Consider the following 15,078-nt stretch of genomic DNA (forward strand, 5'->3'; position numbering starts at 1 on the left):
TACATTTGTTGTTCTATTGAAGAAGGACTGTCTAAGAGAGAAATTCCCTGGTGTATTGGTGTCCTGGGAACTGAATAGCTTGTTTCAGGTTTTAAAAATATGAAACAGGAGCCACATCCTTCACAGGATGTTATACTGCTTTCTCCAAGTATTAAGATCAGCTCTCAAAAGGCCTCTTGTTATAAAGAAAGTATTTTAACCATGGAACTACAACAAACCATACTGAGAAAAGTGAACTCAATTTTGGCAAAAAATTGGGAAAAAGAAATGTATTTTAAAAAAATCAAATTTTGGTTGCCCCCCCCCCCCCAAGCATTCCAGGCCCCAATATTACAGAAAATAAAATATATCACATTTAAACCCAATACATTTAATTACTGCAACAAAACACACTGACAGTTAGTTCAACACTTCAAATTTGTTTCACTCAGTGACAAATTTGTGGCCATCAGCTGTTCACATTATTACGAGATACAAAATGGGTCCTGAAAAATCAATCCAGATTAAGCAAAATTTGGCAGCACTGCATTTCACAATTCAAGTAGATACCTAACATTCCCACACATTAGCATTTCATTTCACCGATTTCCCAGTGATAACATTGGCCATGTGCCCACATCTCCGTCAAACGTGTCATAACCCAGTGACAGAATTTGGCCCCTAGGCTCTTAGTAGTTGAGTTTATTTCCCCAACTTAAGACCCCGTTACATATATACTCCATCTGTCCCCACCACCCGAAGAAAATCTGACGGTAAGAGGAGGAATAATCTATATCCATCTACTTCAAATGTTGAAACACACAGTGCATTTCACCAAGTTCCTCAAATATAATACAAAATACTCTTCAGACTTATCACTATGCACATATCACACTGCTTCACTAAAGAAAGAAAGGCTTATGCATTCAAGTCTTGATCTATATTTCAGTAACAGGGTTTAACAATGTAAACTGCAAAGAAACCATTGTTTACACAATTGTATTGACTATTTTCAGATATTTAAAGTCATGGCACTTAACTATATAATTATTGCGCACCTGGTGCACCTTTGCCTGCGATTCCTGAATACATGTGATAGCCTAATTTCTGACGTTGCTGCTGAAGGATCTGCCTATCTTTTCCGGACACATGGCTAGCCAGCCTCCAACCCTCCGACCTTTTCCCCTCGCTTATCAGGCCATGCCAATTGGATCCACGTGTGCAATCACCACATGCACGTTACATGCAACATCTTGCTTTACTGCTCCGCTCTGGAAGAGAATGCAAGAACTGTGTTCTTAAATTACTACATTCTCCATGTACTTTTGCTAAAAAATGAAAATGTTGCCTTCTTCATTTGCTCTGGCAGTGACTATTCTAGCCCAGAAAAATAACAAATGCATTGCACTGTTTGTAATATACACTGGGAAAGCAGTCAGCAATCGATATGGTTCAAAGTTCTATAATCATTCAGCCGAGGATTTGGGTTCGATCCTGGCTCCTGGTCACTGTCCGCTTGGAGTTTGCACATTCTCCCCGTGCCTGTCTGGGTCTCACCCCCACAATCCAAAGATGTGCAGGATAGGTGGATTGACCACGCTAAATTGCCTCTTTAAAATCATTCAGCATAGAAATAATGCATCAAGTTTGAGAGTGGCTGCTTTTGCAAGAGTCACTTTTTAAAAAAAAAGGATACATGGGCTTGATTTCAATTCTTAGAATTCAGATAAAATTCAGCATTGTTGTTATGGTTTCTAACATCATCCAATCCCAAAGATTGATTACTGTAATCACGATCAAGCAACCATTAAATAAAACCTTACCTCAGTTGGGAGGTGAAAGCATTGGTTAGAGTGCTTCTGTAATGCTTGCAGCATGAAGCAGCTCTAAACAAAGCAAGGTTTTATAAAGTCAAGTTGCTTAACTATAAAGCAACCCCCTTCCATTTACTTAACGCATTTTGAAATTTGCTTCATGAAATAAAGGCGAAAAGCCACTGGATATCAGCAATCTAGTACAGATAAACTCAGACTGTACTACACCCGTGCCCATCTAACACCCCAAAAATACTGTCAGTCTGCTAAAATTTCATCAACTACAAAAGTTGAGATCAATATTAAACAGGGGTAGGGTAACCTTTCAAATCCTTACCTTTTCCAACTTTCTGTGGTATCGTCTTCAAGTTTAACTTTCTTTACTCTATGCATTAACAGGCTAACAAGCCTCCACCAAGTCAGCAATCTAAAAAAGAGAGCACTTCATTACCTCAATATTGACAAGATCAAAACCATCCAATTCAGTTCTCACCATTCAATATCTTGTTCATGATCTGGCCTTCTGCCCAGCTGCTCATTTAAGTCTTGGGTTTTCTGCGTGATTTTGAAAGAGCAAAGCCCCCACAACCTATTCTTCAACAAATTAATTTCAATGACCTACTTTGGCAGTCTTGGCAATTAATAGGATATCAGCTTGGTACAGCTGGCGGGATTTATCACTGGTTCAAAAGGTTTCATTTCAAGACCTCACCAGGGCCTGAACATAGAAGCTGAGTTGCCATTTCAGTGCACTGAGGAAATAGTATATTATCATAGAATTTACAGTGCAGGAGGCCATTCGGCCCATCAGGTCTGCACCGGCCCTTGGAAAGAGCACTCTACCTAAGCCCACACCTCTACCCTATCCCCTTAACCCCACCTAACTTTGTTTGGACACCAAGGGCAATTTAGCATGGCCAAACCACCTAACCTGCACATCTTTGGATTGTGGGAGGAAACCGGAACTCCCGGAGGAAACCCACACAGTCATGGGGAGAACGTGCAGACTCCGCACAGACAATGGCCCAAGCCGGGAATCGAACCTGGGATCCTGGAGCTGTGAAGCAACTATGCTAACCACTGTGCTACCGTGCTGCCCATACGGTAATGTCAGAAATGTCATCTTTTACCAGATAACAAAGCAAGGTCCCCAAAAATGTTTATTCAGATAAATGTACAAGACCCAATGACGTTTTGTGCTTAAAAAGTGCTCCCTAAATCACCACAAAAAGAAACCGGTCGCTCATCTCATGTTGCTTTTGGGACCCTGCTGTACATAATTGCCTAGAAATTAAGTGATCATATTGAATTGTGACTTTGGGATATCTTTGGATAAGATAATATTTAAATACTTTTTCTTTCCAATAAATGTTACTACCTTGCTTCTCAATCAGTTTGATGTCTGCTACATTCACCTCACTAGTCTCCTAAGCTCTAAATCAACATCAAGGTTCTGCTGCTTGCCAAACTTGATTGGCACAGAATTTCTCAATGGTCTCACTCCATCACACAGTTCCAATTCTTCCAGTCCTACATCCAGGACATGTTTCCTGACCTCTGCATCTCTTATTCTGAGGTTTTACCTCCTTGTCCTGATGGACATTGGACAGACAGGTTTGGAAGAACAGGGAATTATCTTTGTGTGCTAATCAACATTCCTCTCAACCACCAAAAACAGAGATGGTCAGAAAGTGCATTGTCATTTGCGTGAACCTGCTCTGCATAAAACAGCTATGATGATTACCCATTATACTTGCAGAAGTTAAAGCAATTTTAAATGTTTGAGATACAATAAAACCATAAGACATAGGAACAGAAGTATGCCATTCAGCCCATCTATTCTGCTCCGCCATTCAATGAGATCACGAGCCGATTCCCGGCTTGGCTCACTGTCTGTGCGGAGTCTGCATGTTCTCCCTGTGTCTGCGTGGGTTTCCTCCGGGTGCTCTGGTTTCCTCCCACAGTCTAACGATCTGCACGTTAGGTGGATTGGCTATGCTAAATTGCCCGTGGGTGTCCAAAAAGGTTGGGTTGCGTGGGGTTACGGGGATAGGGTGGAAGTGTGGGGTTGGGTAGGGTGGAAGTGTGGGCTTGGGTAGGGTGCACTTTCCAAGAGCCGGTGCAGACTCGATGGGCCAAATGGCCTCCTTCTGCCCTGTAAATTCTATGATGACTAATCTGATACGATAATCATCAAGTCCACTTTCCCACCTTTTCCCCATAACCTTGGATTCCTTTACCGATTAAAAATCTGTCCATCTCAGTATTTTAACATACTTAACGACTACAGATTCATTACCCTCAAGAGAAGAAATTCCTCCTCATCTCTGTATTATGTAGGCGACCCCTTACTCTGAGATTATACCCTCTGGTCCTAGTCTCTCCTACAAGGGGAAACAACCTCTCAGTATCTACCATGTCTAGCCCCGAGAAACCTATGTGTCTCAATAAAGTCGCTTCTCATTCTTCTAAATGCCAATGAGTACAGGCCTAATCCACTCAACCTCTCCTCATAAGAAACTCCTTCCATACCTGTAATCAACCTAGAGAACCTTCTCTGGACTGCCTCCTATGCCAGCATATCTTCCCTTAGATGCAGGGGCCAAAACGGTTCACAGTATTCCAGATGTGGTCGAACTAGTGCCTCATGTAGTTTTAGCAAGAATTCCGTTTTTATTCTTCACTTCGTTTGAAATAAACCTTAATAAATGCAAGTACTTCTCCACAGCTCAGTTCTACAAGGCTGCGCACATTTAATTTTTTGGCGGGAATTATATGGGCTAGCCATGATGGTACAGTGTCACATCTGAATTAAAATTCATATTACTATTAATTTATGTAAAGCTCAGGTTATCAATTAAGAATTCTCAGAGATTTATCCACCTTTTATATTAAAAAAGGGCAGCACAGTAGCACAGTGGTTAGTGGTTAGCTTCACAGCTCTAGGCCCCCAGGTTTGATTCCCGGCCTGGGTCACTGCCTTTGCGGAGTCTGCACGTTCACCCCGTGTCTGCATGGGTCTCCTCCGGGTGCTCAGGTTTCCTCCCACAGTCCGAAGATGTGCAGGTTAGGTGGATTGGCCATGCTAAATTGCCCTCAGTGCCCAAAATTGCCCTTAGTGTTGGGTGGGGTTACTGGGTTATGGGGATAGGGTGGAGGTGTGGTGTTGGGTGGGTGCTCTTTCCAAGAGTCGGTGCAGACTCGATGGGCCGAATGGCCTCCTTCTGCACTGTAAATTCTATGAAATCTAGTCTTAAGACCTCAAAGCACCATAATGAGTTAACAGTAACAAGTTGGGCACCCTTCAGGGAGCCCCAGAATCAATGGGTGGCGATTACTACAGTTACAGATATGGTTGCCATCACATGACTGATTTCTCAATTTAATAATAATAATCTTTATTGTCACAAGTAGTCTTACATTAACACTGCAATGAAGTTACTGTGAAAAGCCTCTAGTCGCCACATTCCGGCACCTGCTCGGAAACACAGGAGAATTCAGAATGTCCAATTCACCAATTTCCAGTGCTCCCTGATGACACGAGTGTGAGTTGAGATACATGAGGATTAAAAACTTGATCCTTCCTGCACACACACATGGTGACTGGTCACCAATGATGCCACTGGTCACATGTTTACAGAATTGTTACAGTGCAGGAGGCCATTTTGTCCATTGTATCTGGATCGGCTCCTCAAACGAACATCAGATTTAGTGTCACATTGTGTTCTTAGAAACAATGAGAGGGTCCTACTTCAACTAAGGCTAGAAATAGCAAACTTAACATACAAAAACAACATGCAGTGCTTACCAGCGACTACTTTCAAGCATGAAACGACTGAGCTGAAATGGTCTTCTACGTCATAGTCAAAAAACAACCAGACAGCACAGCCCATGGTACAATTAGGTTTCACGGACAGAATATGCGGTTTCTCGGACAGAATCTGCAACAATAGAAACAACCCCGAGGAAACATAAATACCCTGCTTACACGAACAAAGGTGCTAACTACGGGGTTCTGGCCACTCAGCTGACTTTTTTTTAGTTGAATGAGGGAGGCAACGCAGAGAAACTTGGTTCAGCAGTTCTATCAGGTAGAATGTGCTGCCTTTATGAACTTTATGAACGTGGCAGCACGGTAGCATGGTGGTTAGCATAAATGCTTCACAGCTCCAGGGTCCCAGGTTCGATTCCCGGCTGGGTCACTGTCTGTGCGGAGTCTGCACGTCCTCCCCGTGTGTGCGCGTGGGTTTCCTTCGGGTGCTCCGGTTTCCTCCCACAGTCCAAAGATGTGCGGGTTAGGTGGATTGGCCATGCTAAATTGCCCGTAGTGTCCTAAAAAGTAAGGTTGAGGGGGGGTTGTTGGGTTACGGGTATAGGGTGGATATGTGGGATTGAGTAGGGTGATCATTGCTCGGCACAACATCGAGGGCCGAAGTGCCTGTTCTGTGCTGTACTGTTCTATGTTCTATGTTCTCAAAGCTGTACAGTCTGCAATGATTGTAAACATTATTGGGTGTTGCTAAGCACACCAAGAATAACAGGAAACATGCTTCCTCCTGGATGGTCAGCAATTCCTTCTTCTCTCTATTAGTGACTATTCTATTATTCTGCACAAATCTCCCCAATGATGGAAAGAATTGAACAGAAGCTTGATGTTGAGCAGCTGGTATGTTGCCTGTACTTTGACAACAGCCAGAATCAGGGAAAACAATACATGCTCCATGTCCATCATGATAATAAAAATATTTCTTTGTTATTTTTGTACTTTATTTAGTTCTCTCTGCCCTCCAAAATTCAGGTTGACCTAAAGAAGCTGAGTAAAGGTGAAACTGGTGTGGCTACAGTAGTGTAGTGCTTATATTCGTTAGTGGTTAGTTGTTCAGATGCCGGATCACAGAAGCACATATCCTACCATGGCTGATGGAGAATTTAAATTCAGGCTTTAAAAAGAATTGGAAGAAGAGTCAGGAAACACATGATTCTCAAAAAATCCAATACAGTAGTAGTCCCAGGTTAACGTGGTTGACTCCAAACTGCCTTCAAGTCACTTAGTTGTATCAAACTGCCTGTTCAAAGCAATAGGATGGGCAGAAAATGCCAGCCTTGCCTGCACATATTCATAGGATGAAAAAAAAAATTCCAAAAGATAAATCAGGAAAGTCCCAAATTCAGCATACAAATCTGATCTGTGTGACTGGTCATCCAAGAGAAGTGGGTAGCAGAGGGGGCACAAAGTCACACAGGGTTACTGTCCTGGGGCAGGTGGAACCTATGGGAGAGTTCCTTTAAAAGAATAAAATTGGGAGGGGTTGAGTAGAGATTAGTGAAACCTGAAGTGTGCTGCCAGCACTTTCTACTTTTCAGATTTCCAGCATTTGCAATTTTTAAAATATATCTCTACCTTGCACGAACAGCTACAACTGTTGCAGCTTAGAAGAAACTAAATGGTACTGTTGCTAAAGGACCAGATAGGAAGTCTCCATTTTAAGATTTTAATTAGCACATGCTGGCCAAGGCAAAGAAAATGCATAAAATTCTTTCAATGAAAAGGAATTTACAGAATTTCTATCAGATAAACCAAGGGTTTCCTGGGGAAATGGCAGTCAAGAACTGAACATATAGAATGGTTGGACAGAAGCAAAGGAATGTTATTCCAAGCAGCTGTATGAATGGGCTCGAAGTCCTCTGCATACTAATTGAGCAACAACACTGAAGACCTTCTGGCTGGCCTTCACTGATGCTAAACAAAAAGAAAATTGCACATTTGCTCTCCCATGCAAAAAAATGGCTTCCGAAACGAAGGCATTGTGGTGGCAGCATTTTTACACAGACACCAGAGCCATTTGACCACAAGTCTGCAAGCTGCAAGAGTGATTCTTCAAAGTCGCCCCAAAAGGTTAGCATTCAATTGTTAAAAGCAAAATAGGTTTTAAACTATATATTGTACAATTGGATTTGAAATTAGAGGAGGGGGTCAGAGGGCAACGTATCCGAGTTTGCTGGTGATAGAAGGCTCTGTGGAAAAGTAAACGGAGGAGGGCGTAAGGACATTGCACAGGAATACAGATGAGTTAAGGGTTTGGGCAATATCATAGTAGATGGAATACAACATAGGAAATGTGAAAATAACCTTTATCTTCGGAAGATTAGAATATTTCTTGGATTGTTGATCAATTAGTAAATGCTGGTACATCCTTGAACACAGAAAGTTGACTTGCAGGTACAAATAATTAGAAAATCACATTGCACGTTAGTCTTTATTACAAAGGGTTTGGAGTATAAGAGTAAGGTAGACGTGCCACAATTATACAGGGCAGGGCTTCCCAAACTGGAGTACGTAAAGGGTCTCCCAAGGCGGGCCGTGGCACTGGTGGCTGCCATGTGACCGGCAAACGCCGATTCCAGCATTCAGAATTTTAAAATAGTTTGGGAAAACAAATAGCTCAATCAGAGCAAGGCCTTTCAGAGCACTGGTTGCTGATAGGCTGGCTAGTCAGCTGAACTCCGAAGTCACTTGGAAACAAATCACTTTGAATACAAGAACAAAAGTTTCTTCAGGAGGAAACTTAATTCACTAATGAGCAGCAAGTCCATGATGGTAGGATCTGCCAAAACGGATAATGAGAACGCAACTGGTGTCCTACAGAGCCAGTTACCGCTTTGCATTTACAGGAGAAGCCCATGCGATTGGTGAAAACTTGGCATTAAGGAGGCAGCATCACTCCTCACACCGAAGATGTCAGGAAGATCAGCCTTCAATTCTTAATAATGCTGTTTTACATGCATAAATATGGCTAGAAAAGGCTTGTTAATGTTTGATTTGTGTTCGCACCAGTACAGGCTAAAGAAAAGGGGTGTCAAAATGATGAGAAAGTTTGCAGATGACAAAGATCTGTCGAGGGACAGGTAGTATTGAGGAAGCTGGGAGGCTGCAGAAGGACTTGGAAAGGCTAGGAGAGTGGGCAAACAAGTGGCAGATGGAATGTGGAAAAGTGTGAGGTTATGCACTTTGGAAGGAGGCATAGACTATTTGCTAAATGGGAAGATGCTCAGGAAATCAGAAGCACAAAGGGACTTGGGAGTCCTTGTTCAAGATTCTCTTAAGGTTAACGTGCAGGTTCAGTCGGCAGTTAAAAGGCAAATGCAATGTTAGCATTCATGTGGAGAGGGCTAGAATACAAGAGCAGGGATGTGCTTCTGAGGCTGTACAAGACTCTGATCAGACCCCATTTGGAGTATTGAAAGCAGTTTTGGACCCCGTATACAAGGAAGGCCTTGGAAAGGGTCCAGAGGAGGTTCACAAGAATGATCCCTGGAATGAAGGGCTCTGGGTCTGTACTCATTGGAGTTTAGATGGATGAGGGGGGATCTTATTGAAACTTACAGGATACTGGGAGGCTTGGATAGAGTTGACGTGGGGAGAATGTTTCCACTTGTAGGAAAAACTAGAACCAAAGAAAACAAAATGTCAAACTAAAGGGGCGATCTTTCAAAACAGAAACGAGGAGGAATTTCTTCAGCCAGAGGGTGGTGAATCTGTGGAACTCTGCCGCAGAAGGCTGTGGAGGCCAAGTCACTGAGTGTCTTTAAGCAGAGATAGATAGGTTCTTGAATAATAAGGGGAACAGGGATTATGAGGAGAAGGCAGGAGAATGCGAATGAGAAAAATATCAACCATGATTGAACGGCAGAGCAGACGCGATGGGCTGAGTGGCCTAATTCTGCTCCTATGTCTTATGGTCTACCGAAGGCAGGGTATAGTTACCTTATGAGTTGTAAAAAAGGTTTACCAGATTGACTCCTGGGAAGACAGAGTTGTCCTATAAAGGGAGAGTACAGAATGGGCCTACACTCTGAAGTTTAGAAGAGGTGATTGTATTAAAGATATATCATTTTTGGAGGGCTCAACAGGGTAGATGCTAAGTGCATTTTCTCCTGTTTGGAGAGTCTAGAACTTGGCATCAATCTCAGAATGAGTCAGTCATTCATGATTGAGGAGCAGAGAAAGCTCTTAACTCAGGTGGTTCTAAACCTTCGGAATTCTCTATCCAGTGGTTGCACTGGCTAAGAGTATATTCAAGACTGGCATGGATAGATTTTTGGGCTCTGAGGGAATTAAAGGAGTTAGGAATGGAATGAGAAAGTAGATTACTTGGAGCAGTTTAGCCATGGTGTTTAGTAAACGGCAGATCGGACAGGATGGGCTGCATAACCTACTCTTATTTCTCAGGATCTTAACACACACTAGATTAAGTCAGTTCACAATTTAGTGCAAATCAACCTTAAAATGGGTGATTAGATTATTAATTTGAAGCTCGTGTAATTTTGTATATTAACACATGGCTATTTTTGAAGGCTTTGCATGTTCCTCAACTTCCAGTTGTATGACAGCAATCCTACAGTACAAGATGTACATGCTCATTTCAAACGGAGTCGTGTTATGCTTGGCTGAACGCGAGGCATGGCTGTACTGACAGCAACAGGGACAAATGCCTCCATTTTAATTTCATATTCAAATAATGCCCCCAATCACACCACTGGAGTTTATATTCCAGTTTTCACCCTTATTGCATTCAGAGCTTGCAAACAGTCCTAGTAGTATTAACCCCTTTACATCCCTTGCAACTATAGGCAAGCAAAAACAAATCAGGAAATACCAAGTCAGTCGGCACCTGGGTATCAGCATCTAATGACAGGAACAATGCACAATATCTGATCTTTTCTTATGATGATAACTAATCTGCTGTGCATTTCCTGGTCACAAGTAAAAAGCTCATTAATCATTTATGGAAATGCTCAATAGATCTGACAGTGTCCGAGAAGAGAGGAAGGCAAGGTTATGACAGGTTTTCCGGTTTTATTTCAGGATTTTGCTTCTCCGAGTTATATTGGTTCATTGCTCTTTGGTTGATGAATAAAATGTTGCATCATTCAAATTGTTTTTTAATTATCAAATCTGTACAAAAATGTCTCCCTTACAATTACCAAGTTCAAGATCCTGGCCAAGACATTACTTAGAGATAAATAACTCAGGCAGCAAGGTGGCACAGTGGTTAGCATTACTGCCTCACAATGCCAGGGACCCGGGTTCAATTCCAGCCTTGGGTCACTGTCTGCGTGGAGTTTGCACATTCTCTCAGTGTCTGTGTGGATTTCCTGCGAGTGGGTGGTTCTGGTTTCCTCCCTCAGTCCAAAGATGTGCAAGTTAGGTGGATTGGTCATGCTAAATTGCCTGTAGTGCCCAAAAGGTTAGGTGGGGTTGCAGGGATAGGGTGGGGGAATAGCCTTGGAACGGTGTTCATTCGGAGGGTCGGTGTAGACTCGATGGGCCGAATGACCTCCTTTCTTCACTCTGGGGATTCTATGATTCTGATGGAAAGGACTGTAAATCGCAGTGAACCAGTAAGGTTTATCTATACAAGGGCAGGTCGGGAGGATATTGAGCTCTCCCCAAATGATCTAAATGGAGTCAGAATCACTTTTGCACATTCAGAAACTGCAGTTTCCTGATCATAAATAAATCCATCCAATGATTGTTAGGACCTTCACCCGAGGATGTCTCACTGGAGCATTGCAAAATGATGGGTTACAGCAACTTTTATATCTGAACATGCCATAAGCATCCACCACTTGAGATTAAATCATTGAGAGCATTAACTTTTTTAATAAAGAGACTCATAAGGTAGAAACTGGGAGGATGCTTCCACTTACGGAAAGGACACAGTTTAAGAATAAGGGGTCTCTTGCTTAAGACTGACATGAGGAAAACTGTTTTCTCTAAGGGGCGTTACATGTGGATTTTCAACCTCAGAAATCAGTGGAGACTGGGCCATTGAATTTATTCAAGGCAGAATTGGACAGATTTTTGGTTGACAAGGGAGTCGAGGTTTATGGGAGCCAGACAGGAAAATGGAACTGAGACCACAACCAGATCAGCCATGATCATATTGAATGGCGGAGCAGGCTCGAAGGGCTGAGCGGCCTACTCCTAAACAATTTATTAACCTTGACTGCGATGCTAAAGAGTGGAACATTTCCTTGAAGGAGTGAAATTTCGTTACACTTTCATGGAATCCCTACAGTGCAGAAGCCCATTGCACCCATCTAGGTCTACACCAACCTTTTGAAAGAGCACCACTCCCCAACGTACCCCTGTAATCCTAGAATCTCACCTAACTTTCAGGCACTAAGGGACAATTTGGAATGGCCAATCCACTTAACTTGCACATCTTTGAGCTGTGGGAAGAAACCCACACAGACACGGGGAGAACGTCCAAACTTCACACTGACCGTCACCCAAGTTTGGAATTGAACCCGGGTCACTGGCACTGTGGGGCAGCAGTGCTGACCACTGTGTCACTGTGCCGTAATTTCTTGGCTATTCTCAATCTCCCGCAGTAGCCAGTTTACAAGTTTAATAGAATTTACAGTGCAGGAGGAGGCCATTCGGCCCATCGAGTCTGTACTGGCTCTTGGAAAGAGCACACTACCCAGGCCCACACCTCCACCCTATCCCCATAACCCAGAAACCCCACCCAACACTAAGGGCAATTTTGGACACTAAGGGCAATTTAGCATGACCAATCCACCTAGCCTGCACATCTTTGGACTGTGGGAGGAAACCGGAGCACCCGGAGGAAACCCACGTGCACACGGGGAGAACGTGCAGACTCCGCACAGACAGTGACCCAAACGGGAATCGAACTTGGGACCTTGGAGCTGTGAAGCAATTGTGCTAACCACTATGCTACCGTGCTGCCCACGTGCCCAAGTGTAGTACAATTTCATATTAAGAACATATTATTTTTAAATTACTCAACTGAAATGTAAGAAACAGACAAATTAAGTCAAGTGCAGACTGACTTTAACTTCTGCCTCTTTTTATCTCTCAGATTTCACTGGACTTAGGACGAATTAAAGTTGAAAGGCGTGGCAACATTTGAGGAGTAGGTTACGCTCGGAGAAGGTACTCAACATTTAACCATCTGAATACAGCAACAAAGCCTCTTCTCATTTATAAGCGCATGGGGATCTGGCCTCTTATCACTATGTGAATGCCAAATAGAAACTGTTAACTCTGTGAGTGCATTTATTCCTTGGAGTGTTCTGGAAATTGAAGTGACTGTGAGGACTAAGAATTTGTAAAAGCAAAATCTTTTCATCTCTCTTGCAAGTTCCATTTCTTCCCACTTCTTTCCCATGTATGCTCCTATATTCATATATTTGGAAATGATTCCAGATGAGTTTGGCAAAAAATATCAAGTTCAGCTCGGTTTTAATGTATAACATGGACTTGAATGCAAATCATACAACAAAATTTTAAACCTGTACTTAAACACTGGTTAGTCCCTAGACGGAATACTTGCAGCAGTTTGTTTGGTATTATTGTAACACCCCCAACCGATAACCTAGTGCAGTGGTTAGCACAGTTGCTTCACAGTTCCAGGGTCCCAGGTTCGAATCCCAGCTTGGGTCACTATCTGTGCAGAGTCTGCACGTTCGCCCCGGGTCTACGTTAGGTTTCCTATGGGCTTGCGCAGGATGCTCTTTCCAAGGGCCGGTGCAGACTGGATGGGCTGAATGGCCTCTTTCTGCACTGTAAATTATATGATTCACATTCCAGGTCCAGGACAGGAACAGAGAGATCACAAAAACACAATCGTCTCCAAGTCATACGTTATCCAAATGTGGTCCTGGGTTAAATTCCTGGAATCTGCTACCTATTACCAGCATGGAGGCACAAAACGGGAGCAACTGAAGCAGTTCAAGGAGGCCCATCTCCTGGTGGGAGGTGATGTAATCATGTTTGATGTCAACCACATCCAACATCAATTTTGTTTTACAGCTACATGTGTATAGGCAACCAGCTGACAGTGGGGCTAAATTTCTAACAAAACCAGCCAAAACCACGATGCCATGTTGGACACCTAGTTCATGATGTAGAGCAAAGCCAACAACGTGCGTTCAATTCCCATACCAGCTGAGCTTATTCGTGAAGGCCTTCTCAACCTTGCCTCTTGCCTGAGATGTGGTGGTCCTCGGGTTAAATCACCACCAGTCAGCTCTCCTCCTCAAAGAAGAAAGCAGCCTATAGTCACCTGGGACTACTCTACATCACAGAAAATGCCTCCAGCCAGATTAATAGTATGAAACAAAGCTCCCATCAGCTTCTTCATTCACGTCCACTCACATTAGCATCCCAAGATAACTATTTCAACAAATTGTTGAGTCCATGCTGCATCACCATGCCAACACAAGAACTTATGACCTCGTGGAAACTAGATATACAAGGGCACATTCACAGATTGCTCAATGATTCCCATTTAGATAGTCAGCCCATATGTATTAGGTTCTGCCCCCTCTCATTAGAGTCATGAACGAGAAACATAAATCTGTTAAGATCCCGCCGTCAGAAAGAGCTGGAGAATTCCGCCCCTGCTATTCTTCACCCAGAATTTCATATTTGTTCTCAACACTGGGGAGGCCAATTTTTAAATTATTATCCTTCATTTGCACCTCAAATAAGGCAGTCCCATTGCATATTTGCTAATGGCCACAGTCCCTTCCCATTTGCAGCAGGGAATTTACCTTCTTGAACGAGGACATGAAGGTTTCCATTTACCAGCAGCTCACTAGCACGGGAGGGGTCGATTGAAGATAAATGAATCGATACATTTTGAAAATCTGCTGCTTGTCCAAAAACTGCAATCAAAATAATGATCTGGTGATCTGCTGCAAATATATTCTTTATACTTTTAAAACCATTTTCAAGTTTTGTTTTTACTTATTACAACTGATCTTTAACCGTGGTGAGAGCATCAAGATTGAAATCACCACCCAGCCAGAGTACTAGTTTGCTCAAAGTCCAGAATTTCAATGGGAACATTGCCTGCTGACCCACACCTCAAAATACCAGTTTCTGGCTCACAAATCCTTGGAATTTGACCTTTTCCAGGAATTCAGAGTTCTGTATCTACAAATGTGTTTTATGGTCCTAACTAGCAGGTGTGTGTGGCTGCTTTCTCAGTTAAAACTGTTCACAGAAATCCGACATTCTTCAAGCTAAACTTAATCAACATGGTACACAAGTTGTTTCACAGGATATAGAACTGAGCCATGTTGAGAGGGTGAGAGCGGGTGAGGGGGTACAAGGCTGAGACAGACAGAAATACAAACTGCTACAGATCTCCATAAATTGTACACTAAGGAACAGAATAACTCTTGGGCACGCACACTAGAAATCGCTCAGCAGTACAGATTTAAACATGGTGTGATTTATAAAGTT

At 42.8% G+C, this 15,078-nt stretch overlaps 1 protein-coding gene across 6 annotated transcripts in view; it reads right to left on the bottom strand.

The window, feature by feature from the left end:
- Positions 1-15,078, bottom strand: part of dpp9 (dipeptidyl-peptidase 9) — a 111,569-nt gene that overhangs the window by 78,496 nt on the left and 17,995 nt on the right. For 3 of the 6 annotated variants that reach the window (XM_038776657.1, XM_038776656.1, XM_038776659.1), the window contains exon 2: positions 2,131-2,220. The exons of 1 other annotated variant lie outside the window; for it this stretch is intronic. Coding sequence is in view for 2 of the 5 variants with exons in the window: in XM_038776656.1 (XP_038632584.1) it covers positions 2,131-2,186 (56 nt within the window). In the remaining 3 variants the exon portion in view is untranslated. Of the gene's footprint in view, positions 1-1,037; positions 1,251-2,130; positions 2,221-15,078 lie in introns of all 6 variants that reach the window. 2 more of the 6 variants (XM_038776655.1, XM_038776661.1) reach the window with 1 other exon arrangement.

Source organism: Scyliorhinus canicula, chromosome 18 (genome assembly GCF_902713615.1).
Source record: "Scyliorhinus canicula chromosome 18, sScyCan1.1, whole genome shotgun sequence".
Lineage (NCBI taxonomy): Eukaryota > Metazoa > Chordata > Chondrichthyes > Carcharhiniformes > Scyliorhinidae > Scyliorhinus > Scyliorhinus canicula.